Consider the following 27909-nt stretch of genomic DNA (forward strand, 5'->3'; position numbering starts at 1 on the left):
TATCTGAGATAATTCGATTACCAATCTCAGGGGCTGGTTTCTTTTCATCCAAAACAGAAAAGGGTGTAGGTAGATGGAGGTTGGTAATTTAGAAAATGAAAACCTTGTTTTCTCCCCTACCACATATTGTATTAACTGAAGTCTACTATTTAAAGAGAAAGGAAAATTAACTATCAATGACTAATTCTGCCAAACAGACCAGAATCCACATCCCATGGACTGTGCACACAGACACAGAATGTGATCCGTAGGGACATCATCTGTACCTTCTTTGAATCAGACATACACTATCTTAAAAAAAAAAAAAAAAAAGCCGTCGCTGTTTTTAGGCCTTTTTAGTTGATTTTTTAAACTTATTACTTAAATAATTTTTTTTAGTTTTAAATTTTTTTTAGTTTAGGCTCTTTAGTTGATTTTTAAAATCATTACTTAAGTAATTTTTTTAAAGAAAATAAAAATTTAAAAAGCATGATTTTCTTTTAGAAGAAAAAAGGCCTAAAGGACTGGTATCCTATTTCTGCCTTCCTTAGACAAGTCACTGCCTCCCTCTGCATCTCTCTTATCCCACTATAAAATGGGTTTTACATGGCCTGCCAGCCACCTCAGAATGTTCTATGTAAGATAAGATTGTGTACATGAAACAGTTACGAAAAGAGTTAAAGAAAAAGAATGCAAGTAGAATTCCAAATCTGGAATGGTCCTTCAGGAGCTTCCAGCTGGGACTTTTTTTTTTTTTTTAAGATTTTATTTATTTATTTGAGAGAGAGAGCGTGCCAGCATGAATAGGGAGAGGGGCAGAGGGACAAGCAGGCTCCCCCCTGAGCAGGGAGTCCCACTCGGGGCTCAATCCCAGGACCCTGGGGTCACAACCTGAGCCGAAGGCAGACCCTCAACCCACTGAGCCACCCAGGCGCCCCCAGCCCAGACTCCTGATCTAACACGGAGGAAGCTTGGCACGGCACAAATGCCTCTCTTGAGTCCCCGATTCTGGAAGTGGCAGCGTTGGGGCCCAGAACCCAGATATTCCAAACCTCCTCCGTGTGCTTTATCTGCTGCTCCCTTGCACGACATCCCGGGAGAAGCGAGGAGGTGATGGCAGTAGAAGGATTTCTTTGAAGAACGCTATTATGTCTCTTCAGCTCATGGGAAACACTTTGGGAATTGTCCGATCTAGGTTAGAGGGTTTTATGCCTGAAAGACTAAGATAGAGGAAGAGGAGGTTGAAGACTGATGAGTCCCGGTGTGGAGAAAGTGGCGCTCCGTGCCACCCCCACCGGGTTAGATCTGGAGCATAACCACCTGTCCCTTTGCAGAGTCCCACAGATCGTTCTCAACATCGACCTGGCCCCAACGATCCTGGACATCGCTGGGCTCGACACGCCATCTGATGTGGACGGCAAGTCCGTGCTCAAGCTTCTGGACCTGGAAAAGCCAGGTAACAGGTGTGTCAACTTGCTTTCCCTCAGCCGGCCCCAAGCACCCCGGCGCCCAGAGCCAGCCGGCCCCTGAAAGGAGTGGAGGCAAAGTACGGCTGGCCCGTGAGAATCACCCCAAGCTAAGAATTTCTGGGCTGTTTGTGAACAGCGTATTGATGGAGACACAGTCATGGTCTGCGGGAAGTGAGAGGTGTTTCTTTAAATAAACTGTGAGCACAGATCCATGGGGGAAAATGTCCAGATGCCAACAGTAAATATTATTATTTTGCTTTCAGGTTTCGAACAAACAAGAAAGCCAGAATTTGGCGTGATACATTCCTCGTGGAAAGAGGGTAATTACTGGTTCCTGGGGTGCTTCTGGGAACCAGGCCTAGTGGGCAGCTCTCCCTGCTGGGTATTTTTCCCCCTTATTCCGGTTTACTAAGCATGCAGATTTCGTAGCCTAGTCACAAGATTGAATGGTTTGCTCCTCATTCTCCACTGGCCAGCACAGAAATGACTGTTGCATCAGAATTGTAAAACATAAGTTTTCGTACGATGGGATGAAAGCACTACTGTTGCATTTTTCCACCTCGGCTCCTATTCGGACCAGTCCATTGACTTCCTCAGCCTTCTTTCCCGAGTCCTTCCTGACCCTCTCCTTTCTCCTTCCTTTCCCTAAGTGCCTTTCCTAGTTATAAAGACACAAATATATGAGACTGTCATTTCCAGAGTCCCTTCTGGGTTTTATCTTTTGATTCATAATCCTCATTGTCCTGTTTTTTTCCATACATACATTGAGAGAAAAGCATTTATATGAGTGTAAAGCTAAACATTTATGCCCGAAGTTTTGAAATTAATGCATTAGGGAGATCATGATTCTTCGTAGTGCCTAGCTTATAATTTTCACAAAGGACTCAGCAAATGTTGAGCTCCTGTGGACGAGATCTTACCATCTATTTCATGCCATTTGAAGAATGTGGATTCTTCTGGGTGGGTAATTCTGATCATTTCTCACATCAGAAACTTCTTCTTTTCTGTCAAAGGAAGTTTTTACGTAAGAAAGAAGAATCCAGCAAGAATATCCAACAGTCAAATCATTTGCCCAAATACGAGCGAGTCAAAGAATTGTGCCAGCAGGCCAGGTACCAGACAGCCTGTGAACAGCCTGGGCAGGTGAGTGACATGGCTTGTGTTCACCACATGTCACACGCGTCTTCACTTCTAATTTTTAAAATTTCAACATATAAAATAATGTACATTTATGTATAAATAAGCTTTTCGTAGTGGTCATGGAGCACTTGCTGACAGCTCTCCTCTGAGAATTATCCAACTGGTCTAAGCTGGGCATCCTCATCACCGCTTGGGCTCCCTTCAGTGAAAAAAAGGTGGTGTCCTCAGAGAGTACTAGATATCCACCCAACTAGCCAATACCAGTTCAATATATCGGACATGTAAATGGATAACCAGGTTAGAAAGATCAGAAACTTGGTTCCATCTGAGGAGTAGCCACCACCCCTTGGATTCCTGTTAGCTGGTTATCAAGAGGGGTCAAGAATCTACTTAGTCAAGGTCAGGGGTAGATGCTGAGCCTCTGGGCAGTGAACCACCCAAGAGACGTGATGGAGTCTTCCCATCCCGTACCAAAGTCAGATGTCACCTAGCCCACAGAGGAGGATAGACTCCGTGACCAAGATGGGGAAATGAAAAGGGAAGCCATATTGTGTTTATTGTTTCTACTTCTGCTCACAAAATTTCTGACATGAACTATTTCATTAGAATGAATTCTTTTTTCTAATAGAGATATTACTACAGATGGGGTACCTGGGTGTCTCAGTCGGTTGAGCTTCCGACTCTTGATTTCCGCGAAGGTCATGATCTTGAGGTTGTGGGATCGAGCCCTAAGTCAGGCTCTGCACTCAATGGGGAGTCTGCTTGAGTTTCTCTCTCTCTCTCTGCCCTTCCCCGTGCCCCCCCCCCAAAGTAAATTAATAAATCTTTAAAAAAAGAGAGATGTCACTGTAGAATTCAGGGCAACTCGGAACACCAACTAACTATCAATAAGAACTAAAGAAATACCACGTGATGAATTAACACAGGCCTGTTTCTAAGGAGAGTGAGAACATATGAACACTAACTATTTTGAACACTCTTGATTGACATCTGTGCTAGCTAAAAGAAGTATAGTGTCATCATGAGAGAGGAACTGCCTAAGCCATTGGAACGAAATTGAAGGAAAGTGAAAAATAATAGTTATTACGCATTTGTCTTATATAAAACCCTGTACATGGAGTTTGATACGTATTAGCTCAGTTTAATCCTCACGTCCATCCAATGAGGTAGGCATTGTTGTCCCCATTTATAAATGGGCAGCTGGGATCCAGGTGAGTCGTAGGGTTCAAAACTCAGGCCACTTGCTGCCTTCCAAGGTAAGTTACATGAACGAGGCAAAGAAAAGTTCACATCTTTTGTGAGTCTTTTTTTCTTTTTAATTTATCTGACTTGTAGATAGCTACACAATGAGCCCACGCCAGTTCAGGATATCAGGCGCAAGAAACGGATAGTGCGGTCGTCATTAAAATGGCTCAGAAACGTGGGGCGCCTCACATTTACACTCGTGATACGGTATCTCTCTTACTGAACAGACGTTCACGATAAACAGCTCGATCCTCATACACTCTGCATTTCCTCATGCCTTTTTGTGCTCAGGGATTCCTTTGAAATAGGAAAAGGTGGGGAGGGAGGTGGGTGAAGGAAGGTATATAACCAGGACTTCATGATATACTAGTAGGTCTTAATTTTCAAGTGTTTAGTGGAGAAGCTGAGACTTATTCGTTATATTTTAATACGATGTCTTCAAATCCTTCTTAAGGAAGCTCTAAGTATTATTATGACTAAAACCTCAGAATTGTTTAGTAGTTTTGAAATGATTTTTATGAGCCAGCCTCAATAGACTAATTTACTTTTCTTTGGGAGTTGGAAATGTTTGGTGTTAAATGTGTCTCATGCAAATTGGTGATTTTGTTACTATTTTAGCCTTCTAAGTGGCAAGCCTTACAGCCATTTGAGAATAAGGTACACTGCCTACCTTTCAGTATACAATTTTGTAAACCTCTCCATAGGGCCTGCCCTGAAATTTTAATACAGGTCCTAAAGGGCAAATGTAGTATAAACTAGATTATGGAACTTGGGCACAAGCTCTTCACTCTTGTGCTGAATGCTAACTATGTTAAGAACTTCACTTCGCTTTTTCATATTTTTCTAAGCTTGTTTTGCCCCCGCGAAATGCCTTAATATCGGGTTCCCTGGGATTCTCCTGTGCTGCTTTATTTTGATGTGAATCAGTCTGAATTTCGATTATTTCACATGGATATATGAAAATGTTAGCAACAGTTTCTTTTAGAAGTGCCTGCATTATTAGAACAGAGAATTACATTATACCCCAGATGGCGATTTCTTTCTATAGGTGAAGATCAAATCGTAGCTTAAAAAATCCGAGAACTTCCAGAAAATTTTAAGCCTCTTCAGGTCGGTCATAGAATCTCTGGGTCAAACCTGACAGCTCTGCTGTGTTGAACCGAATCTATATGGTTTGGCCTTTTGCTTTTTCTCTCCGGCTACTTTGAAGGGTATCCTTTTAGTTACAGTATCAGTGACTTTAAAAAAGGAAGAAGAAAGCCCAGAATAATGAGATTGTTTTGTTCTGGATCAAGACATCAGTTAAGGCTAGAATTAATTTGCTAGCAATCTCTTCTCTTGACACTGGTTTCACACCTGGCCTGTGCCCTGTGTCTCCTCCTCTGACCAAGGTTAACTGCCTGCATTCAAAGACAACACAACCTTCTCTTTGGTTTGACTCTGTAAGCGATACAGAGGAAAAACCCACACTATCAGCCCCATTCTCTTCACCTTTAACCCCCAAAGAGATCATGTATTTCCCCCATCCAACCAAACCCCTGTGCCTGGTCACCTAAGGATTGTTCGTCAGGGTCAGTGTGGATGCATGAAGTAGGTAAATGAAAGAAAGAGAAAAATGACATCACAAAGTTTGGGTTAGAATATTGGCATCTGCTACTTTTCAGTTCTGTGTTTGGGGACTGGATTCTTAAGATTCTCAGGTTTTCTACGCTAAAGTTAAGAAAATTAATCTCCGTCTCATGAGGCTTCGGTGCTATCATATATGTAAAGTGCTGGATGCATTGCAAGGCAATGTGTGAATGTTGGGTGCTATTTCTGTTCTGGGCCATCGTACCTGCTTTTTCAGTCCTATGAAGCCAACAGGGAATTATAATGGGCTGGAATCCCAGACATTTGGCAATACTTCTTCACTTGGTGAACAGAGCAACCAGCAGGGACTAATTAAGACAGCGTGGACATATGTGTTTGCATTACTTCTGTGTTCCTGAATTAATATGAGGCTGAGTATGAATTCCCACCACTCTCTCAGCTGGCATTACACCCCCAAGCACATTACAGAGATTTATGTAGGACACACCACACACACACACACACACACACACACACACACACACAAGCAAATCTCAGCTTCTATCTGAAAAGACTTTGGCTCAACAAAGAACACACATCAGCGATGCTCAATTCTGGCTGTGCCCTAGAATCACCTGGGCAGCTTTGGAAAATATTGACGTCGGGGCCCCTGGGTGGCTCAGTCAGTTAAGCGTCCAACTCCTAGTTTCGGCTCAGGTCATGATCTCAGGGTTGTGAGACTGAGCCCTGCATTGGGCTCTGCCCTGGGCGTGGAGCCTGCTTAAGAGTCTCTCCCTCTCCCTGTGCCCTTCTCCTCTCTCGCCCTCTCTCTCTCTAAAAAACAAAAAAACACGGAAGAAAAGAAAAGAAAGACAATACCGATATATAGCCTCCCCCCAAACCAATCAGATTAACAGATCTAAAGGTGAGACCGGGGCATCTGTATTTGTTAACAAGGTTAAGAACCACAGGTCTAGAGTCAGAGAATGGCGAAATTGGAAGGAGTCTTAGAAAGCTTCCAGTTGAATGGTATCCTTTTCCTAATTAGGAAATTTAGATCCAGAAAACTTAAGCCACAAACCAAAGTCAGAACCCGCAACTCTTCACTCTGTGCTCAATCCTTTCTTCCCCAGAGCATGCTGCCTCTACAAAAAGGTAGCACGGTAGATTTTCTCTTTGAAATTATAAATGGCATTTGCCTGGCTGAAGCCACTAGCTTAGGACTCACTCACAGCATGTAGGGAATTGGTTCCCAAGCAAGACTGCACATCAGAATCACACAGGCTGATGTTCAAGCTTCACTCCAGACAAAGGCAAACAGCACCTCTGGGGATGAGACCCAGACGTCAGTGATTTTTGTCCAGCTCCTGGGTGATTCCTTTGAGCAGGCAGGACTGAGAATCGTTCATGCCAGGAAAGCGTTACTCTATTTTGCGTCTTCTAGGTATAGGGATTGACTCCTTAAAAAGGAGTTACATTAAAGAGAAATTCCCTAGGCGTTCAGTTTTGGAGTATATTTCATGTATTCTCTGTCATTTGAAAAAACAGCTTTTTTTTTCTTTGATAAAGCAAATTTCATGTCTTTTGTGAGTTGTTAAATTTCAGCAACTTTGCAGTTTTGTTTGCCTTTCTACTATTGCATCGCTCTGAAGTCAAAGATTGTTGAACATCATGAAAGAACCCCAGACCGAGCAAGCGGATACTGCTTGGGAAACTAGAATGTAGCTTGTTGAATGTACTGGTTTAGCTCCAGGATTTATGTTCTCATCCCTAAATTATCCCTCTGACCATAGATGCCTCGACCTTTTGTGACCAGCTGCAGAGCAGGAAAAAAAGGCATTTACCAGTAGGATCTGGCAAGTTTGCCAGGAACTGACAGCCTGTTTCCAGAAACTCACTGAGCCCTGGTTAAAATTTCAGCGTGGCTTGTAGACACTTCCCCGCAGGGCTCCCTATTCCAGAGGGACAGGCCAGAAGGACCGAGCCCCAGCGCCGCCCTCTGGCTGAAGACTTGTCTGCATGGAGCTCAGCATGGACAGCCCAGCCCCAAAACCCTGCCTCCTCCCCTCTGCAACCTGCAGTGAAGGACATTTCTGAATAGTTGGTGCAGCTCGATGTTTTGGCTTCTGTGCGTTTTTCAAAGTACAAACCACGGGCTTAAATGTCAAACCATATTTAATGATGTCCCAAACAAGTCAGAAAAAGACAAACACAAGGACATTTTACTTATAAACTACCTAATGTGGCCACACCCGATTTAATTTATGCTCTTGTTTCCCATTCATCCAGAACACAGCCCGCCCTGGGCGGGATCCCCTCCTCCCTGCTCGTCAACGTAGCATTCTCGTCTGCATGTAAGCTTTTGCCTCTGCCTTCCCAAGTGCTATTCCCTCCACCGGGGCTCACTGGAAGCCTCACATTCTACCCCAAACCACTCTTTTTTATTGGGGTCCTAGTCAATTGGGATTGCACCCTGGGGCCACTGCTTGTTTGCTATGTGACCATGGGCAAGTTATTTAATCGAACTCTGCCTCGGTTTCTTCGTCTTGAAAATGGGCCTAATAATAGCACCTGCCTCACAGGGTTGCAGCAAAGGTTATAAGAGGTAAGTATATTAAACATCTGAACCAGTACCTGGCCCATAATAAGCACTCAACGAATACTAGTTATCTCTTGTTGGCCGAGGTCGGTTTACCAATTTTGGTTCCCCCAAACTGCAAGAACAATACTTCTTTTAACATTTCATTATTGACTTTTGCAAAGGATTATCCAGATGAAAATCTAAAGGAGGAAACACTCTCTTCTACTTCTCTTTCCTTTCCACTTTCCCTCCCCTCTCCCATCTCACCCCATCTCAAAGAAGACAGGAGATAAATTTCCTCAGCCCAAGTAACTCTACTTACATTGGTGAGAAAATCTGACAGTGGCTTCAGCTAAGTAGCAATAGGAATGAGGATGTTTATATGGTATTTTTATATCCCCAATGTCGAGATGAAGATTCTAAACACACGTCCACCGCCCGGTAACTGTGTTTCATGATGTTGGTACTGGCCTGAAGGATAATCAGTTTATCCGAAAATTACTATATGGTTGTTACATTTCAGAGAACATGATTTGACCTGCATCATGGCCAAATCCACATAATAAGACATATAATAATGGAGAACTAATCCGTGTGTGTTTGTGTGTGTTTGTGTGTGTGTGTGTGTTTATGTGTAAAATTAAGCTTTCATTGCAGTGTACCTTTGAAAAAGTTGTAGCCACATTTTTTGTTTCTTGCTCTTGAATATGGGCATAAGTAGGCATAAATAAGAATATAGAACATTCTTAATCTGAGAAATATATGCAATTGAAAATGTAGAAACGATCACGATTATCTAGTAGTTACTTCGGGAAAAGGACATAATCAGAGTTCTATCTTCATCTAATATTATGGTAGGCCTTTTTCACGGAACATTTTATACCTGAAAATTACTCTATAGAAGAGATCTTATGCTCATTTTAAATATAAGGAGACTAAAGCTCAGATGAGAAAGTCACTTGACCGAAGTCACATAGCTGGAGGTGTGACAAGTCTGAGTTCAAACCAAGATCTGTGCGATTCAAAGCCACAGTCTCCCCACTAAATAATAATTACTGTATTATATACAATTTGCAAGCATGAAACATGAACTTGCCCAAGGATTGGATAACCATTGTTAAAGGTCAATTATAATAGTATTGGTCTGGATTTATATAGTGTATCTTTTTTTCAGAACTCCAAAAACATTCAACTGTTTATTCACATGACATATCCTTGAGGCCAGGAGGAGCAAGTATTCTTTTACCATATGCGGCATCTGGAAGAACAAAGAGATTCTGTAATTTGCTCGAGGCCGTAGAGTTAGCAGCAAAACAAAATGAAAATGGAGGTCTTCACATCCTAACCCAACACTTACTTCCATTAAAAATGGCTACCTCTCGCTAAGTTTGCATAAGACCAAATTAAGTAATAAACTTAACTTCAGTTTTGGAGGGGGTTGTGGAATAATAATAATAACAAGAAGAAGGAGAAGGAGAAGGAGAAGGGGAAGCAGAAGGAGAAGCAGAAGGAGAAGGAGAAGGAGAAGCAGAAGGAGAAGGAGAAGCAGAAGGAGAAGGAGAAGCAGAAGGAGAAGGAGAAGCAGAAGGAGAAGGAGAAGGAGAAGCAGAAGGAGAAGGAGAAGCAGAAGCAGAAGGAGAAGGAGAAGCAGAAGGAGAAGCAGAAGGAGAAGGAGAAGCAGAAGGAGAAGGAGAAGCAGAAGGAGAAGGAGAAGCAGAAGCAGAAGGAGAAGCAGAAGGAGAAGCAGAAGCAGAAGGAGAAGCAGAAGGAGAAGCAGAAGCAGAAGGAGAAGGAGAAGGAGAAGCAGAAGCAGAAGGAGAAGCAGAAGCAGAAGCAGAAGGAGAAGGAGAAGCAGAAGGAGAAGGAGAAGCAGAAGGAGAAGCAGAAGCAGAAGGAGAAGGAGAAGGAGAGGGAGAAGGAGAAGCAGAAGGAGAAGGAGAAGGAGAAGCAGAAGGAGAAGGAGAAGCAGAAGGAGAAGCAGAAGCAGAAGGAGAAGGAGAAGCAGAAGGAGAAGCAGAAGGAGAAGGAGAAGGAGAAGCAGAAGCAGAAGGAGAAGCAGAAGGAGAAGCAGAAGGAGAAGGAGAAGCAGAAGGAGAAGCAGAAGGAGAAGGAGAAGCAGAAGGAGAAGGAGAAGGAGAAGCAGAAGGAGAAGGAGAAGCAGAAGGAGAAGGAGAAGCAGAAGGAGAAGCAGAAGGAGAAGGAGAAGCAGAAGGAGAAGCAGAAGGAGAAGCAGAAGGAGAAGGAGAAGCAGAAGGAGAAGGAGAAGCAGAAGGAGAAGGAGAAGCAGAAGGAGAAGCAGAAGGAGAAGGAGAAGGAGAAGCAGAAGGAGAAGCAGAAGGAGAAGGAGAAGGAGAAGCAGAAGGAGAAGGAGAAGCAGAAGGAGAAGCAGAAGGAGAAGCAGAAGGAGAAGGAGAAGGAGAAGCAGAAGGAGAAGCAGAAGGAGAAGGAGAAGGAGAAGCAGAAGGAGAAGCAGAAGGAGAAGGAGAAGGAGAAGGAGAAGAACCGCCTTTGTTGAGTGCCTACCATGTACTGAGTTCTCCCTGCTCATGAATGAGTTCTAGTACTGACGAAGCTCCGACTGTAGAGCGGACTTGCTCAAGGACACATAGTGATGTGAGAAAGCTGATATTCAAATCCAGACTTTTCTAGCTTGAAAGTCCAGACTTTTGCCACTGAGCCACATCAATAGGGATATAAAATGCCGTTCTCAAGTCTCGGGAGGAATACAGGTGATATTCACCACTAGGAGTCCTACTCTGATAAATGGATTATGGTAGCACGGTGGGTTGTAGTGATGATTATGTGGACTAACTTACATAAAGGGCTCTAAACCAGTACCTGGCCTCAAGGAAGACTTCCACAGATGGTGATAATGATAGTGATAAAGATGGTGTTGAAGGGAATTGTTTGCATTCGTCCTATTTCTCATTAGGTTCGATTCCGCCAAACGAGCTGCACACACGAATCCTTGTGTCAAAAGAGCCGGCCTTCTCTTCCTCATCACGTGTTATTTGCATATAAGTATATATAATCAAGCAAAACCTTTAAGACGTAATTAATAAAGAGAGTGATTTGATGCTAAGCTAACCTCAGGGAAAAATTCAGGAGTATGAGACGTGGTCCTTGCCTTCAGTTCCAAATTCCAGTGTGGTTGGAAAGGCTAAAACGAAATCATAATAACCTACAACATTAGTTAAATAGTTTTACCGAGCCCCTCTCTCGCCGAATGTGTGCAGAAATCGTTGTGGAATGAACGTATGTGAAGTGATTGGTACAGATGGAGTCAGAGAAGCAGGAGGAAAACTGGGATGATGTCCCACGAAGTGGCAAAGGAATTTACAGTAGGGGCAAGTGGTCAGGGAAGATGGAGACAGGCGATCCAGCAGTTAACCGATGTACTGATAAACTTCAAGAGAGTAGATAAGAGGGAGCCGGTGGGCTATCTGCGTCTCGGCGCGGGCGTGTGTGTCCCAAAGCGCAGTTCAGAGGCTGACCCCGTGGCCCATGAGCAGATGCCTCCCGAGTCCGGGCTCCTATCTCATTGCCGCAGCTCCTTCTGCAATGCCAAGTCATGTCCTCCCTTTCTTCTGAGCATGTAAGTGCCTGGTAGCATGAGTTTCAGAGCAGTTTCCCGAAAGCTCTCTTCCTTCACCTCCCTTGATCAACTCTCTAAGTAAGGTGACCATTGTAGTTGCAGTGACCTCGAGGTTTTATTGCTCAGCCATAAAAATTGTCATGATATCGAACCCCAAAATGACTGCGGCCAATGTGTGGTAGTTACGTTTCATTAAAACTCCTAGTATGCTTGCCCTAAGAAGATTTTCAAAGCCGCTAGCTAATTACTCTATCTAATAGGGTCTGTGGCTTGTTCAAAGGGTCCACGGGATAGAAGATCACTGGCATTTTTCTCGGTGGCTCTTGTTTTATATGAGCATGTGCATAGCGTATGTGTGCATCTAGTATATGTGGGTACACATGTGTGCGCACGAATGCATTCATATCTATATGCATATCTGACTTGTGAGATACCTCATCAGTGCCCGGGATGGTGCCAGATCTCAGGTTTGGTTGAATTCATCTCTTCAGGAAAGAAACACCACTTCCCTTCATCTCTGCCCCATAGGACATTAGCAACAAACTTGGCTAATGGGAAAATGCAGGTTGGATTCCAAATAGACCAAATCGCTAAAAATTCTGCCTACGCTTTCTGTTCTAGAAGAATCTACCTGTACCCTCAGCAATTCCAGCCCCCCCCCCCCCGCAAAAAGAATTTTTTTTAATGCATTGTGGTTATAAAACTAAGGAAGGTTTTCACTGTAGTTATGTGTTTTAAAAAATTAATGTTTGTACTAGAATTGAAATAAATTTGAGCCAAAAAAGACACAAGGCCATTATTTTTCAAGAGTAACATTAACCATATTTTTTCTCTCGTAGAAAATAGAGTACTTCTTATGCTAGTAGGCTGTGAACTGTGGATCCACTGGCTACTTCTTTTGCTACCATAGACGTTAAGTAGTGAACTCTTAGTTTTTGAAGGTGTGAGTTAGAGATTACCCAGACAGATGGACAGGTCTTAAAGCATTTGGATTTAGGACAAATACAGATCTAGAATGACACTCAAGCACGAATTCCCAAACTTTTTGGACCTATAAAAGGTTATGGATTATTTTGCTGACACTTCTCGTCAGCAGAAATTCCATATAACATATAGTTATTTCTCAACGGAGTTGTATATCAGTTTCTGAGAACTCTTTTTGTGAATTTCATGGCATCTCCTCAAGCTAATGGGACATGTCTGGAAGTGCTACAAACCCAGGCTCGAAAACCACTGGGCTCCACGTTGAATGGCAGAACCATGGAGCAGGCCACACACAGCTGTCTGGTCAACCTTTACAAAGCCTAAGTTCTCTCACTTGTCAGCTAACTGTGGAGAGAAAGTAAGGAAAATTGGTTACTCTTACAGAGAGCACATAGTCCTGCCTGTAGAGTCCAGCTGGTAATGTTCCTCTGTTCAGCTGGAGTCATCTTCTGACCTGATTACATCAGGACATTTCTAGACACAGCTTCCTTTGCATACCCGCGCCCCAATAGGCACACATCCCTCTCAAACACTTATCCATCTGAACTACCTAGACCTAAACATATCTCTTTTGCCCCTGCCATGGGTTCCAGCTGCAACAAGGTCCAGCAACCAGTTGCAAATCGAAAGCAGTTGTTCTTAACACCAACTGCACATTAAAATCACCAGGAGAGCTTCAGAAACTCCCAGTGCCCAGCCGTGTGTGGGAACCACTGAGCTCACATAACTCACCAGGGCCTAATCAAGTGGACTTTACTTTTTTTCTTTTTTTTTTTAGTTAAATCATCTCTAACTTAGTGAGTCCTCAACTATTCTTGTCTGTGTTGCCTTTTCATGGCTTTGTGAATAGAGTTAGTTGCCTTGTCTCTAGAGCCTGCTTCTCTGGATGGAGGTGATGGACATCCAAGATATGCTGGTCAAGCCACAAAAGAACGTTGTAACCTAACCAATGCAATAGCACCAAGAGCGTGTGGGGGCTAACGCAGGATCACAGAACAAGCCCCATGAACCGGGGATGCGGGAACTCTATGGCAGAGGCGCAAGGCAGCTCTGATAATTCAACACTTACGGAGGGCATATGGCTCCAGTAAGAGAAAGTAAGCCAAGACTCTGCACCTCGGTCCACTGTGAAGAGTTTCACCCCGTTTTGTACACGAGTGTCGCTTGTCTGCTCACCAAGACACCTGGGACCCTTGACTAAACTTTACCTTGCATGAGGTCACTTTGAGATTAAAATGTAACCCAAAGTAGGGTATAGGTACAACGGGTGGGGAGTGTTGAGATTATTTTATGTGGTGCAGGGAAAACCATCTTTTATTCGATGATTTTTTCTTACTGAAAATATGTAACTGGCACAACAAATACATAATTTTACAGGTACCGTTGCTTTGGCCATTGTTTAGAAATGTGTCCATTTTAAGAAAAGTATCAGTAATTGTATACAGGTGATAGTCATATAAGGAAGGAAAACAAAAGACAAAAATTTGCTAACACTACACGATAGCATGCTGTAACAACCATGGTAGACTTCAAATCCAGATCAGTGTTCTTCCCAAACTACCATTTGAGGGAGCGATTGAGGGGAAGAGAAAAAGGAAGAGGAAGGTTATTAGGTCTTTCAGTAAGATACGGAGGATCCCATGAAATGCCCCCAAGGTGAAGTGTTCTTATTTCATTCCGTTTGCTATTCGAGAAGCACGGGCAGGGAGTGAGAGGGACACTGAAGCTCAATGCTGGGTCCGATTGCTCTAGAATTGAGCCTGCAGTGTGTGCAGGGGGCTTGGCAGAAGGCTCGAAGGAGAAAACCCCGGGGCCAGCTCCCCCCGTGCTCATCTCTTGGGAAGGTGAACGATGTCCCCTCCCGAGCAGCTCGTTCTGTTGGGTGTGCAGGGTCCACAGAAGGCCAAGAAGAGGCACAGAGAAAACCTGACACGTTGGCCAATGCCTGGGGCTTGCGAAAGCTGGCCTGCTCAGTGGTAGACTCCGGTTAAACTCATGTCTGTCTTCCTCATGTGCCACTCTTCCCCGGGTTGAGGCAGAAACTGGGGGGTTGGGAGGGTGCAGAGAACAAAGCAGCCAAGTGTGTTTTTCCAGAGAAACAGGGGTCTGGCAAAAACAGCCCTGACAGCTGTGCTCTGTGGCTTGGTGAATTAAGGGCTTTTACATGTTTCATTCAAAGACTCTGTTTAGTCTGGGTACTGGAGATTTATAGATCAATTTTGGGCTCTAGTGTCATGGAGGTGGTTCTGATTTCCAATGATTTCGTTGTCATCTGCAATTGCCTGCAGTGAAAGAAAGAGCTCAAGGAACCGGGGGTCGACTTAGGCAGGGTCAGATAAAAGCTTGCCTTGCTTCCTCGGCTCTCCTGACGTGCGGCGGGGTGGCGGGGTCCCGGGCTTCCAAAACCTAAGGCAGCAGTCCTTAATAAAAAACACCTGGAGCGGGATGGGTAACCCGCTTTCGCGTTGGCTTTTGCAGAAGTGGCAGTGCATCGAGGACACATCTGGCAAGCTTCGAATTCACAAGTGTAAAGGATCCGGTGACCTGCTCACGGTCCGGCAGAGCACGCGCAACCTCTACTCTCGCGGCTTCACCGACAAGGACAAAGAATGCAGTTGCGGAGAGCCGGGTTACCGCACGGGCAGAAGCCAGAGGAAGAGTCAAAGGCAGTTCCTGAGAAACCAGGGGACCCCGAGTAAGCTTGCGCAGGGACCCTCTCAATGGACGGCAGAGTGCTTTGCGAATGCACAACAGGGAGACAAAAGGCTTGCTCCTTCTACATTTGAGATCTTATCTATGCATAGGCTTAGCACGAAAAGAACAAAGCTAAGTTGTTTAAAAGAGCAAAGCTAAGTTGAAATTTGGGGTTTGTGGACATTTGAACTTAAGCATAGACTGAAAATATATTCGGTAAAAGCACCAAACTATACACACAGGTGAAAGAGCTATGAAGGGGTAACAGGTGTGGTTAGAGGCAGAGGGTATAGTTTAGGTCAGTTTTATTTTACGTGAATGCTAATGTCCTGATTTGTCTGCCTTGAGCTGCTTTAAAAAAAAAAAAAGGAAAATTAAAATTCGAGGTTTCATTGCTTATGTATTAAACTAATAAGAAAAGTATAAATACTTTTTTTAAAGATGCATCTGTGGTAGGACAGTATTTTTTTTTAGTTATGGTTGACTAGAAGGGTGAAACTAGCCAAATTCAGTGTGAAAAGCACTGCCTAGCATTTTCTTTATAAAAACTCTATCAGGTTAACTATAAAATTCCTATGATTTTACAGATGTGAAAACCCGGTGTGGCACTTTCCGTAAAAGAATGAGAGTCTGGTGCCATCTAGTGGCAGAATAGGAAAAGTGACTCATTTCTGTGGCAATTCTTTTCTATACTGGTTTGGAAATGAGTAAAACACATTTTCTGTGTTATTTTTTTTTTTTTTTAAGTAGGCTGTACACACAACGTGGGGTTTGAACTCACAAACCCAGGATCAGGAGTCGCACGCTTGACTGACTGAGTCAGCCAGGTGCCCCCCACGTTGTAAATTAGGAAATCAAATCAATCTCTAGAACAGTAAAAGCTCTTAGCACTGGCTTTTTTATCTTGGACTCCACTGATGGACTTTAAGAGATTATGAGCCTTCTAACATTTTATCCAAAATGATAAGTCTATTCTGTGTATGTGCACATTTTTGGATGTCCGTAACTTTCAACACAATCAAAGGAATCCAGAACCCAAAGGCTGAGAATGATTGGGAGATTTTTTTTTCTTCCCTGAGAGAAAATGCCACTCACACAAAGATATCGAATGGAAATCCAGAAAAGGACAAAGATTCCTGACACTGTCCCTTAACGGAAGCTGCTTAGCGTGTTGGACTTGGAGGAAGGGGCAGCCTCTTCTGTCCCCGGAGGTTAGATGTCACTCCACAGCAGTGACCGTAAACACGGATTTTGTTCAACGTTGCACACAAACTGGAGATGTCTGGGGCCTCTCTTTCAAGGCACGTCATATCTCACATATCTGAGGGCAGGAGTTGCTCTTGAGCAGACTCAGTGGCCCGCTGACTGTTACAGAGGCGTTTCCTCCTCTGGATCACAGCAGGATCCCATGGCGAGCATGATTCTGATCCCACGGCCTGGGTGCTCCCCTTCTTCCTATTTTAGCAGCAGGCTGGAGAAAGGAGGCCCCGTGAGTATGCCCCCTCAGAGCCAAAGTGCATCTGATAAGGAGGGGCCGAGGTTTGCACATTAAAGCTCTTGTCTACACACTATGAGCCTTGACCGTGGTCTACGGTGACCAGAAAACATGCTGGCCTCCCCCTGGCATTGCCCTCCATCTGCCAGGTGTTAAAAGTCAGCTGGCTGATAGAAAGTATTTGCAAAATTTAATTTTTCTCTATTTTTTGTACAAATAGGTGTCGAGAGCACTTACCCTTTTGAAAAAGCGGCCCATGTTGTGGAAAGACTGTAGCCTTTAGAATCTGGTAGATTAGGGTCCTAGGTCCCACAGCTGTTGGCTCCATAACATTGCGAAATGTAGGTAGCATTCAGAGCTTCAGTTTTCCCATCCTTAAGAATCACCACACCAAATTTATGAGCCTGTTCTGAAAATCTAATAAGTTTTTTTAATATAAAGATTTATTATAATAATACAGGTCTTCCAAGATTGTGGATTAGAGATAAGGATGAGCTGAATAGTACATAGGAAAAGCCCAGTCAATGATAGTCAGTATTATGATTAATACCATGATTGGGAATATAGCTTTATCCTTAGCAGTCCACATTGAAAACGCGATGTGGAAGTTCACAGCCTGCCGTGAGTGCAAAGGAACTTAGGGGTCCCCCAGACGTACCCCCTCACTGGAGGGAGGAAGGGCTGGGGTCCCGAGGACCACGCCGTCCACTGTGCTGCTATGCAGCGCCCAGGCCCAGACAAGAGCCCAGCCCTCCCGACGTGGATCCCAGCGGGCTGCGCGCAGCTCCCCGAGGCCCCTCAACAACCCAGTATGAACTGCTTGCCCTTCCCAGAATGCTGAGCCAGGCGGTGCCTTTCCTCCCTCCTAAACTACACCCAGACATCCGTATTCATGTGTCTTCCCTTATTTCCAGAGTACAAGCCCAGATTTGTCCATACCCGGCAAACACGTTCCTTGTCAGTCGAATTTGAAGGCGAAATCTATGACATAAACCTGGAAGAAGAGGAATTGCAAGTGTTGCGACCGAGAAATATTGCCAAGCGCCATGATGAAGGCCACGGGGGGCCCGGAGGTCCCCAGGCTGCCGGCGACGGGGACGCGATGCTGGCAGACAGAGACAATGCCCTGGGCCTGCCCACCACCGTCCGAGTGACTCACAAGTAGGAAGGCTTTAGGTGTTCATGGGGGCTGAGTTCCCAGTCATCCCCCCCTCCCCATTATCACTGTTTTGCTGCTTTATAAACAGTGATATCTCTCGGCCGTACAGGGTCCGGAGGCTGGCCCACAAAACCACTGGGGTTTAAGGAAACAAGGGGGAGTCCCAACAGTCGTACGTGTGGACACATGCTTTGGGTTCAGTTTCACATGAAGGCTGATCAGCTGGGAGCTTAGCCAGAGTGGTTCCATCACATCCTAACTTAGCAGGCACGGAGCTCTGCCCTTGCAGTTACCTTTGCGGGAGCCTCGGGAGCAGGTGGAAACCATCACCGGCACTGTCGAGGCTCAGAGAGGTGCACACTCACAGCTGCAGAAATGAAACACAGCCCAAGGGAGGGAGGACTGCGGGTCCTGGAGAAGCTTCCAGAGAGGTGGGGTGTGTTGGGAATGGACGTAAGATGCAGAAACACCTAACTAACCTGGGCAGATCCCAGAGAGCACGTGACTCCCCAGGAGTCACAGAGACAGGGAAGGAGACGATTACCCCAAAACTGTTCTCCATTTCCTTCCAAAATCCAGTTACTGTCTTGATAGAGAAAAATTTTCTTTCTGAATTTATTAGCAAGGTCTTCTCATGTCTCTCATTCTATCACTTTGGGGAGGTGGTATCCTGAGCTCTGGCAGATTTTTATCTTTGGGACTGGTCTTCCCATGCCTGTACAGTTCACCTTGAAAAAGGCAGGGGTGGGGCACACAGACCCTTTCCCACCCCCACAGTTGAAAACCCATGAATAACTTTTGACTCCCCAGAACCTTAACTAATAGTGGCCTATGGCTGACCAGAAGCCTTAACGATAACATAAACAGTCGATTAACACATATCTGTATTCTTACAACAAAGTAAGTTAGAGAAAACAGTGTTATTAAGAAAATCATAAGGAAGGGGCGCCTGGGTGGCACAGCGGTTGGGCGTCTGCCTTCGGCTCAGGGCGTGATCCCGGCGTGATGGGATCGAGCCCCACATCAGGCTCCTCTGCTGGGAGCCTGCTTCTTCCTCTCCCACTCCCCCTGCTTGTGTTCCCTCTCTCGCTGGCTCTCTCTATCTCTGTCAAATAAATAAATAAAATCTTAAAAAAAAAAAAAAAAGAAAAAATCATAAGGAAGAGAAAATATGTTTACAGTATTGGTCTGTTTATCCAAAAAAAAAAAAAAATCTGCCTGTAAGTGAACCCGTGCAGTTCCAGCCTGTCTCATTCCAAGGTCAACTGTAGTTGTTAGAGTTCTGCGCTAGGAGATTTAGACCAGGATTTGTTTCTCTTTCAGTATCGATCGACTCCTTATCCCAACTTTTCTCTATCCCTAGGGCTGATTCTTTGCTTCAAACTGAATGGGGTGCTTGAGGCAGGCTCTTTGTAACAAAATGAATGGGATAAATACCCCCCCTTTTTTTTTAAAGATTTTATTTATTTATTTGACAGAGAGAGAGACAGCCAGCGAGAGAGGGAACACAAGCAGGGGGAGTGGGAGAGGAAGAAGCAGGCTCATAGCGGAGGAGCCTGATGTGGGGCTCGATCCCAGGACTCTGGCATCACGCCCTGAACCGAAGGCAGCCAGTTAATGACTGAGCCACCCAGGCGCGCCTAAATAACCCCCTTCTAACTCTGCATTTCTTTAATCAGACAACTTGCTTCCAGTATAACTGTGAAGACCTCCATTTTTCCTACAGTAGTTGAGGAGGCTTTCAAAACTGGAGTTTCCTGGTGGTAGCTATCCTTGGGGACGTGAATATTGAATGTTGTTGTGTAAGGGGATCTTAGTGATGGTCTCTCTCTGACACCATCCTTTCCCCACCTGGGGGGCCAGGAGACATTCCCACGTATGCTTGTCTATGGCTCAGCTTCAAACTACTGCTTGCATTCAAATTAAGAGTTTAGAAGATAATTACGTTCCCTTTGCTATTTCTAATGGGTTTAAAAAAATAGGCAAGCATATAAACCTATTTCTACTGTTTTGGGTTTGTTTGTTTTTGCAGGTGCTTTATTCTTCCGAATGATACAATCCACTGTGAGAGAGAACTGTATCAATCGGCCAGAGCCTGGAAGGACCACAAAGCATACATTGATAAAGAGGTTAGCCATGGCTGTGGGATTGGAAGGTGTATTCCGAATGCAAACTCAGCTCGCCAGCCCCTCAGTGACTGGTGGGGCTCGCTGTGTGTCCACTTCATTTTTTTCTTACAATGACAATTACGTGAAACGTAGTGTACATAGCAAGGTATTTACCTTTCCCTGGGGATGTAGTGATCATCCTGCCTGAAAGCAAAATAGGGTGTGATAAAATAGCAGGCATTGGCTCGATGACCTGTTGAAATCTCCGGGAGGAAGTGATCCCATCGTAAGTGAGGCACCTGTTAACGTGTATCGACAGTCCACCAGCAGGAACATCGCGGTAGCCACACTCTGCCCAGTTTGTTTCCAAGTTAATGACCATCTCAGCGGAATAGCTGGGATTACGGAGCACAGCAAATAAGGTGAAAAGAGGGGCACTCGGCATAGGAAATTCTGATCTTCAGATGTCATTGTTCAAATATGTGTCTTCCAGATTGAAGCCTTGCAAGACAAAATTAAGAATTTAAGAGAAGTGAGAGGACACCTAAAAAAGAGAAAGCCGGAGGAGTGTGCCTGTAATAAACAGAGGTGAGTGTGAGGCTGCCTCGCGCTCTCGTGTCCAAACTCGTGTTTCCACAAGCTCCGGGGATAAGCGCTGGGCTTGTTTCTCTCTTATACCAAGAGAAAGCTTAGTAAATAAATTTGTTATCATATACTGCAATGACCTAAACTCTTTAGGTCAAATGAAATATGTCATAAACCTAAGCCGAAGGTAAAAAAGCCCCATTAAGCTAAGACAGTTAAAGTAACCAGTTTCATTCTATTCTGCTTTCTGTTTATAAAATGAATTGTCGGGGCGCCTGGGTGGCTCAGTCGGTGAAGCGTCTGCCTTCGGCTCAGGTCATGATCCCGGGGTTCCAGGACTGAGCCCCACATCAGGCTCCTTCCTCCGTGGGGAGTCTCCTTCTCCCTCTGCCCCTCCCTCCCGCTCTGCTCTCTCTCATGATCTCTCTCAAATAAATATATAAAATCTTTAAAAATAAAATAAAATGAACAGTCTGATTGAATGTGAGACTACAGAGACTAGCTTTTCAATCTTCTTGCCCATAGCTATTATAATAAAGAGAAAGGTGTAAAAAAGCAAGAGAAGGTGAAGAGCCACCTCCACCCATTCAAGTAAGTGAGTCTCTGTTTTCCGCGTTTGCTGGGAGTGGAGGACTGTCCACGGGGCACTTCTGAGACATAGAAGGGAGCCCTGTGTGCCACGTGGTGCTGCTTCCAAGCAGGCAGATCCACCCAGGCGGGCACAGAGCTCAAGAAGTTGAAAACGAAGCCCATACCTTGCCAAGAGAACGGGCATGCTTTTGGAATCCTTTCAGGGGGAGCCACGAGGAGTTCTGCTCTAATTCTCTATGTGTTTTCTGTTCATGTGTGGGATGGTAACTGGATTTTATTCTATGCACTGCTTTCTGTGGACAGTGATTGGGAAATGGGGCCGTCTTGATAAGGTTGGTGTGTTCCATAGAACAGTCTGCAACTGTGCTGAGTTCTGAAAGTTGGGAGAAATGTACATATTTTTAAAATAACAGTAAAATTTGCATGTGGACCGGATTTAGTATTGAGCCTCAACAAAAGTTGAGCCCTTTGTGGAAAAAAACAAAATCATAACAAAAGGAAATTCTTTCCAAGTCATCTAATATCCCGCTAACCATTGACTTTATGGCTGATGAGTACCGAGTCGCCAGGGAGTTAAGCCATTTGTCCAAATGCTGCTGTGGCTGGCGGGATCCATGGATTCACGTTGACATTCATTTCCACCAGTGTTTCCATGTACATAAGGAAGATCCTTTCAGGCTCAGTAAAATTCTAAGAGAGTTGTCACTTCATGAGTTTGTCTTCACTCCTGCTGATTATATAGTTCAAGGCCCTCTGTGAAAGATAAAACTCATCTCTTATGGTGTGTCTGCCTTCTTGTGCGAGATTCGTGACAACGGTGGTATTTTTCACGGGGAAAGTGCTCCCTGATCGTGACCGCGTCCCTCTGTTGGGACAGGGAAAGTGCTCAAGAAGTAGACAGCAAGCTGCAGCTCTTCAAGGAGAACCGGAGGAGGAGGAAGGAGAGGAAGGAGAAGAAGCGCCAGAGGAAGGGCGAGGAATGCAGCCTCCCTGGCCTCACCTGCTTCACCCACGACAACAACCACTGGCAGACGGCCCCGTTCTGGAACCGTAAGTATTGTGTGGTTTGGGTTTAGGTGTCTTTGGTTTTTTTTTTTGTTTAAGAAATATTTTTCCCAGTTTTGTGGCGCCTGGGTGGCACAGTGGGTTAAGCGTCGACTCTTGGTTTCAGCTCAGATCATGATCCCAGGGTCGTGAGATCGAGCCCCGCATTGAGCTCCTCACTCAGCGCAGAGTCGGCTTGAGAGTCTCTCTCCCCCTCTCCCTCTGCCCCTCCCCGCCTTGCGCTCTCTAAATAGATAAAGAAATAAAATCTTTAATAAAAAAATATTTTCCCAGCTTTATTGAGTTATAATTGACACACAGAACTATATAAGTTTAAGGTGTACAGCATAATGACCTGACTTCTGTGTATTGTGACATGATGACCACGGTGAGTTCAGTGAACAACGTGTCACCTCATCTGAGTTGCTGCTAACCACTGCCGTGCGGGGAGACGGCAACTCACACTACAGTTACTGAGACTAGGGCTCCAGCAGCCTGAAACCAGGGATCGAGAGTGATTCAAGAGGAGGGCATCATGTTATTTTCTCTACTGGCGACTAGAATGGTTTTGTCAAAAGTTACCATTTTCTTTGGAAATTTGTTTTCGTATTTTATTTGAAAATGCCAAGGTCGCCCTGGGTGTTTTTCCTGATGGTGTTATTTCACATACTGCCCAGCTCCTGGCAGAGTTCCTACCCAGTAAGACTGGATTTAGTTATATCTCTAACTAAATAGCTAAATAAATGGAAGAACAATCTTGGCTCAAATAGATTTTGTTTCTACTTTACTTCATGTCATGCTCTAAGTATAATGAAAGGAAGTGAAAACCCCTTCGATGCAGGGGCTGTATTCTAATTCTCAGTCCCTTTGGTCTCTAGCACCGTGCTCACGGAAGAATAGGGACCTTACAAAATAGACAGTTTTACATGGAATTGCTGAGGGTACAGAATAGTAACAATTGTGCGGGGGTTTTCGTTGTTGGTTTTTTTTGGAGAGAGAGCACGTGCGCCATGGGGAGGAGGAGGAGAGAGGGAGAGAGAGAATCTTAAACAGGCTCTACACTGCAGAGCCCAGTGCGGGGCTTGATCTCATGACCCTGAGATCATGACCTGAGCTGAAATCAAGAGCTAGACACTTCACTGACTGAGCCACCCAGGCACCCCAGTGATTGTACGCTTTTAAAATTCATACCTACATGTGCTTTCATGGCCAATGCACAGTATTCACCGAGGCCATCTAGAAATAGTGCCCTAAATTTTTGTGGCTCATCATCTGATTGAAGGCTTACATCCCAGGGAGTAGCTAAAACTGCAGATCTTCTCATTGAAAAGATCCCAAGGGACCACCTGGGTCAGTGTTTCTCAAAGTGGGATTTGGAGACTCCAGGAACCCAGACCATTCTTGAGGGTTTCGGGCCTATCTCTGAGGATCTTTGTTTTATCTTTCCACTTGGATGCTTTTTAATTTCAGTGTCCAAGTTTGCATCTTCATTCCCAGCCACATGGAAACCAAGTGAACTCTTAAACGCATAGCATTTAACTTTTTTTTTTTAAGATTTCATTTATTTGAGAGAGACAGACAGACAGAGATAGCGATAGAGCACAAGCAGGGAGGAGAGGGAGAAGCAGGCTTCCCGCTGAGCAGGGAGCCCGATGTGGGGCTCAATCCCAGGACCCCAGGATCATGACCTGAGCTGAAGGCAGACACTTAACCAACTGAGCCACCCAGGCACCCTCATAGCGTTTAACTTTTAATCTCATTCTCTAAACTGGGGCGTGAGGCTCTCTGAGGGTCATTCCAGTTGCGGGCATCCGTTCTCCCCAAGTTCTGGGCTGGGGCACAGGAGACACAGCAGTCTGAAAAATCGTTTCTGCAGGGCAAGGATGAATAGATGGAGCAATGCGGATCTTTAGGGCAGTGAAACTACTTTGTATGATGCCATACTGGTGGATGCATGTCATTATACGCTTGTCAAAGCCCGTACAACACACAGTGCCAAGAGTCAACCCTAATGTAGGCTCTGGACGTCGGGTGACGATGTGTCAATGTAGGATCATCAGCTGTCTCAGATGTGCCACTGTCGTGGGGGACGTTGGTAGTGGGGAAGGTTGGGCATCTATGGAGATGGGGGCAGTCTCTAGAATTCTCCGTGCCTTCTGCTCAGTTATGCTGTGAATTGTTTTATGCTCTAAACAGTCTGTTGAAATAATCTTTGAAAAAAAGTCATGTCTCATTCATTGTTTAAAACATCTTTTTCAGCTTAAGCGGACAATGTGTTTAATACTGGGTAGGGGGTTAAGTAACATGGAGTGGTTAAGAGCATACCCTCTAGGGGCACCTGGGTGGCTCAGTTGGTTAAGAATCTACGTTCAGCTCAGGTAGGATCGAGTCCCACGTCAGGTTCCCTGTTCAGGCGGGAAGTCTGCGTCCCCCTCTCCCTCTCCCTCTGCTCTTCCCCGCTTATGTTCTCTCTCTCTCTCACTCATTTTCTCTCTCAAATAAGTAAATAAAATCTTAAAAAAAAAAAAAAAAAAGAGTACACCCTCTAGCCAAACCCCTAATGCTGCCACTTGTCAGCTGTGTGACCTTGGATAAATTACTTAACTTCTCTGTGCCTCAGTTTTCCCATCTGTAAAATCGAATAACGTAATCCCCGTCTCCTAAGGTTCTCTTAAGGATTAAATGAGTTAATACATGCAAATTACATAATGGACATTGAATGCTCATTAAGTGTACCTATCCCAATTGTCTTAAAAATATTTGCTAGACAGCACATTTTTAAAATTCAATTATCATTGCAGGAAAGGTCAGCAAATTTGGAAACTGCCTTTCTATACGAAGCCTGGGTAGTTTTGTTTTAATTTGACATCTGTTTTATATACTTTCCACCCGTTAACCAGTGAACCTCTGCATGGTACAAACCATGTTCACGGTCATGTCCCATTTGATGTTAAAACATTGTTGGGGTGCCTGGGTGGTGCAGTTAAGCGTCCTAGTCTTGGTTTCGGCTCAGGTCGTGATCTCAGGGTTGTGAAATTGAGCCCCGCGTCAGGGTCTGCACTCAGCTAGGAGTCTGCTTGAGATTCTCTCTCCCTCTGCCCCTCCCCCCCATGCATGCGCACCCACCCACTCTCTCTCTCAAACAAACAAATCTTTAAAAAAAAAAAAAAGCTTTGTCTACGTAATCACAAATAATGCCCTCTTTCTGCTCACCATCTGTGAGGTGCGGCCATGACACAGAGAGCAAGCAAGGGCACCAGGTCCAACTCTATTAGGTAACTATTTTTTTTTTCCTTTTTTTAAGAAAAGGTAAAAATAACCAGAAATACAAGTTCTGATCATTTTCTTCCCGTTCTCCAGTCACTTGCCCTATTTCAGACACCACGGCCTGACGGTGAGGGGCAAACTAATGTGCCTCAAACTTCACCTTGGCCTCCGGCCTGCGTTCCCGTTCGTAGATTGCCACTGGTTTTCCCATTTTCCACCTGTTCCCACAGCAAATTGTTTAGAGAGGGGAGAAATATAAATTTTTAAACATTTCACCATATAGTAGTTACAAGACAGAGAATGTGCCCCTTAGAGTAGAAAGGTAAGGAAATGGTAGAATGGCTAGCCTGCCTCCGTTTTTTGGTTTTTTTCATTCTTTTCATTCTGTTGTTCTTTTTTTTACCCGCAGTGGGGTCTTTCTGTGCCTGCACAAGTTCTAACAACAACACCTACTGGTGTTTGCGGACAGTCAACGAGACGCATAATTTTCTCTTCTGTGAGTTCGCCACTGGCTTTCTGGAGTATTTTGATATGAATACAGATCCTTATCAGGTAAGTCGATGTGCTTTCGTGGGATGAATGTTGTTAAGCATAAACCAACCACAACCTGAGCTTACCTCTCTCGTCCCGGCCCCTTCGCCCGCAGCTCACAAACACAGTGCACACGGTGGAACGGGGCATTTTGAATCAGCTGCACGTGCAACTCATGGAGCTCAGGAGCTGTCAAGGGTACAAGCAGTGCAACCCAAGACCGAAGGGCCTGGAAGTTGGTAAGGGGGGGGAAGGGGTTTTTCCTGTATTTCCCGGGAAATTCTTTGTGTTGTCGAGTTTTCCACCTATGAAACGTCTCTAGGCGTAGACGTACAGAGTGTGGTGTACTTACAGGCGAGATTTTCCAGGCGATTCCAAACACGTGTTCTCTAAGCTTACCTCTGGGAGCATTACTGAAAAGTCTAACGCGCCCAAAGATTTGGTGAGCGTTTCATTCCAGTTTCTCCCACACGTCCGTTGTACTAGTAACCCTTCCTGAATGAAGCATCCCCTGGCAGGCGGGATGAAAGCACAGGGGATTTATTTGTTCTTGCTGTCAACAGGCATAATAGAGACTCTAGGTAAACCAGGATATCCTCAAATTTTTAGGTGCATTTGGACGGAAACACGCAATGCCCTGTTTCTGCTTATCACACAGTTGGAAGCTGCCGCAGGGGGATTCCTGCCCGGGACACAGGGAATTTAATTTCTTTTCCCAGGATTTCCCCTCTGAAACTAGAGATACTTGAGTAATGCAGTGTCTTGGGCTCTAACAGCGATAGAGGGCCCATAGGGAATCTGCCAGATGTTCCCTCCCAGGGCTGCCGTGTTAAACTAACTTATCTCTCCTTTGGTTCATAGGGCGACAGTTCTTTTCAGTCTGTTCCTGCCCTTTCCTAGTTGATGAGAATACGGATTTTCTCATAATTCCAGTAGAACTGTAAATTCCAGCGGTCCACAGAAGAAAGGAGAAAGAGCTGGCAAGGGCAAGGGCATGGGCGTCCACACAGCCTGCCAACTCCAAAAGGGCAAAGAGCAGGACCCCCCGGCAGTGGGGAGCACCCTGCAAGAACCCTTTGTGTGCAGCTGGGATTTCTCAGCATCCTTAATAGCCAGTGTCTCTAGGTCCCTGGCAGAGCCAGCATCACCAGCACTGAAAGTAGGCCTCTTCCTGGCTCGTGTGACTGGAAGGGGGGTGCTCATCCCCAGAGGATCGATGTCCGCCACCCGTCATTTCTACCATTGTAGGGTCCTGAGGCTTTCGAGCTGCAAAGGTCCCATGAGAAATTATAAACCCTGTGAGAGAAGTCACCTCACAGCTCTCAGCCAACACTCCTCAGTTAACACCTTACTCAGATGAATGGCCAGCAGAGAAGTCCGGTCCTGACTTGCAAGAGAGGTCTTTTGGTCACGACTCAACTCAGCTCAAATCTTTTCAGATATCCTGCTTCTCTGTTTGAGCTTTTCCTCAAATCTTAGCCAAAAGGCAGGGAGTGGGGGAGCCCAATAAGGCCTAGAAATTATGAGAAGCACTAGAAATATCACAGTCAGACATTTCTCCCCCAAAAGACCTCGCTCTCTTACAGGTGATCACGTAACTCCCAGAGAAGTCTGACAGTCTCTTGACGGGATGACCCACCAGGGGCAGCCGGTGATTGCTGTTCCGCCCACAGTTGTCCTCCCCACCTTCTAGACGATTCCTCAGGGAGATGATCATTGGCCCCATTTTTTTTTTTCAAGTGTTTTGCCTCAAAATAACCAACATTGTACTGAGACTGACTGGAAGGACTTCTCCTCCTGCCGTTAAATGGGCTCTCCTCCTTCCCCATTGCACTCATGTTTCATATGAACTGCTCTGCGCTTTATCTCAAAC

The 27909-nt window shown here is 45.0% G+C and overlaps 1 protein-coding gene across 12 annotated transcripts in view; it reads left to right on the forward strand.

Annotated features, from left to right (window-relative positions):
- SULF1 (sulfatase 1) overlaps positions 1-27909 on the forward strand; it is a 169473-nt gene that overhangs the window by 128673 nt on the left and 12891 nt on the right. For 10 of the 12 annotated variants that reach the window (XM_048212461.2, XM_057307730.1, XM_057307735.1 and 7 more), the window contains 11 exons: positions 1314-1442; positions 1712-1768; positions 2462-2591; positions 15041-15257; positions 17666-17912; positions 19943-20039; positions 20512-20606; positions 21129-21194; positions 22072-22244; positions 25915-26057; positions 26152-26275. In XM_048212461.2, coding sequence (XP_048068418.1) covers positions 1314-1442; positions 1712-1768; positions 2462-2591; positions 15041-15257; positions 17666-17912; positions 19943-20039; positions 20512-20606; positions 21129-21194; positions 22072-22244; positions 25915-26057; positions 26152-26275 — 1478 coding nt within the window. The remainder of the gene's footprint in view (positions 1-1313; positions 1443-1711; positions 1769-2461; positions 2592-15040; positions 15258-17665; positions 17913-19942; positions 20040-20511; positions 20607-21128; positions 21195-22071; positions 22245-25914; positions 26058-26151; positions 26276-27909) is intronic. The other 2 variants (XM_048212462.2, XM_057307732.1) reach the window with 1 other exon arrangement.

Source organism: Ursus arctos, unplaced genomic scaffold (assembly GCF_023065955.2).
Source record: "Ursus arctos isolate Adak ecotype North America unplaced genomic scaffold, UrsArc2.0 scaffold_6, whole genome shotgun sequence".
Taxonomy (NCBI): Eukaryota; Metazoa; Chordata; class Mammalia; order Carnivora; family Ursidae; genus Ursus; species Ursus arctos.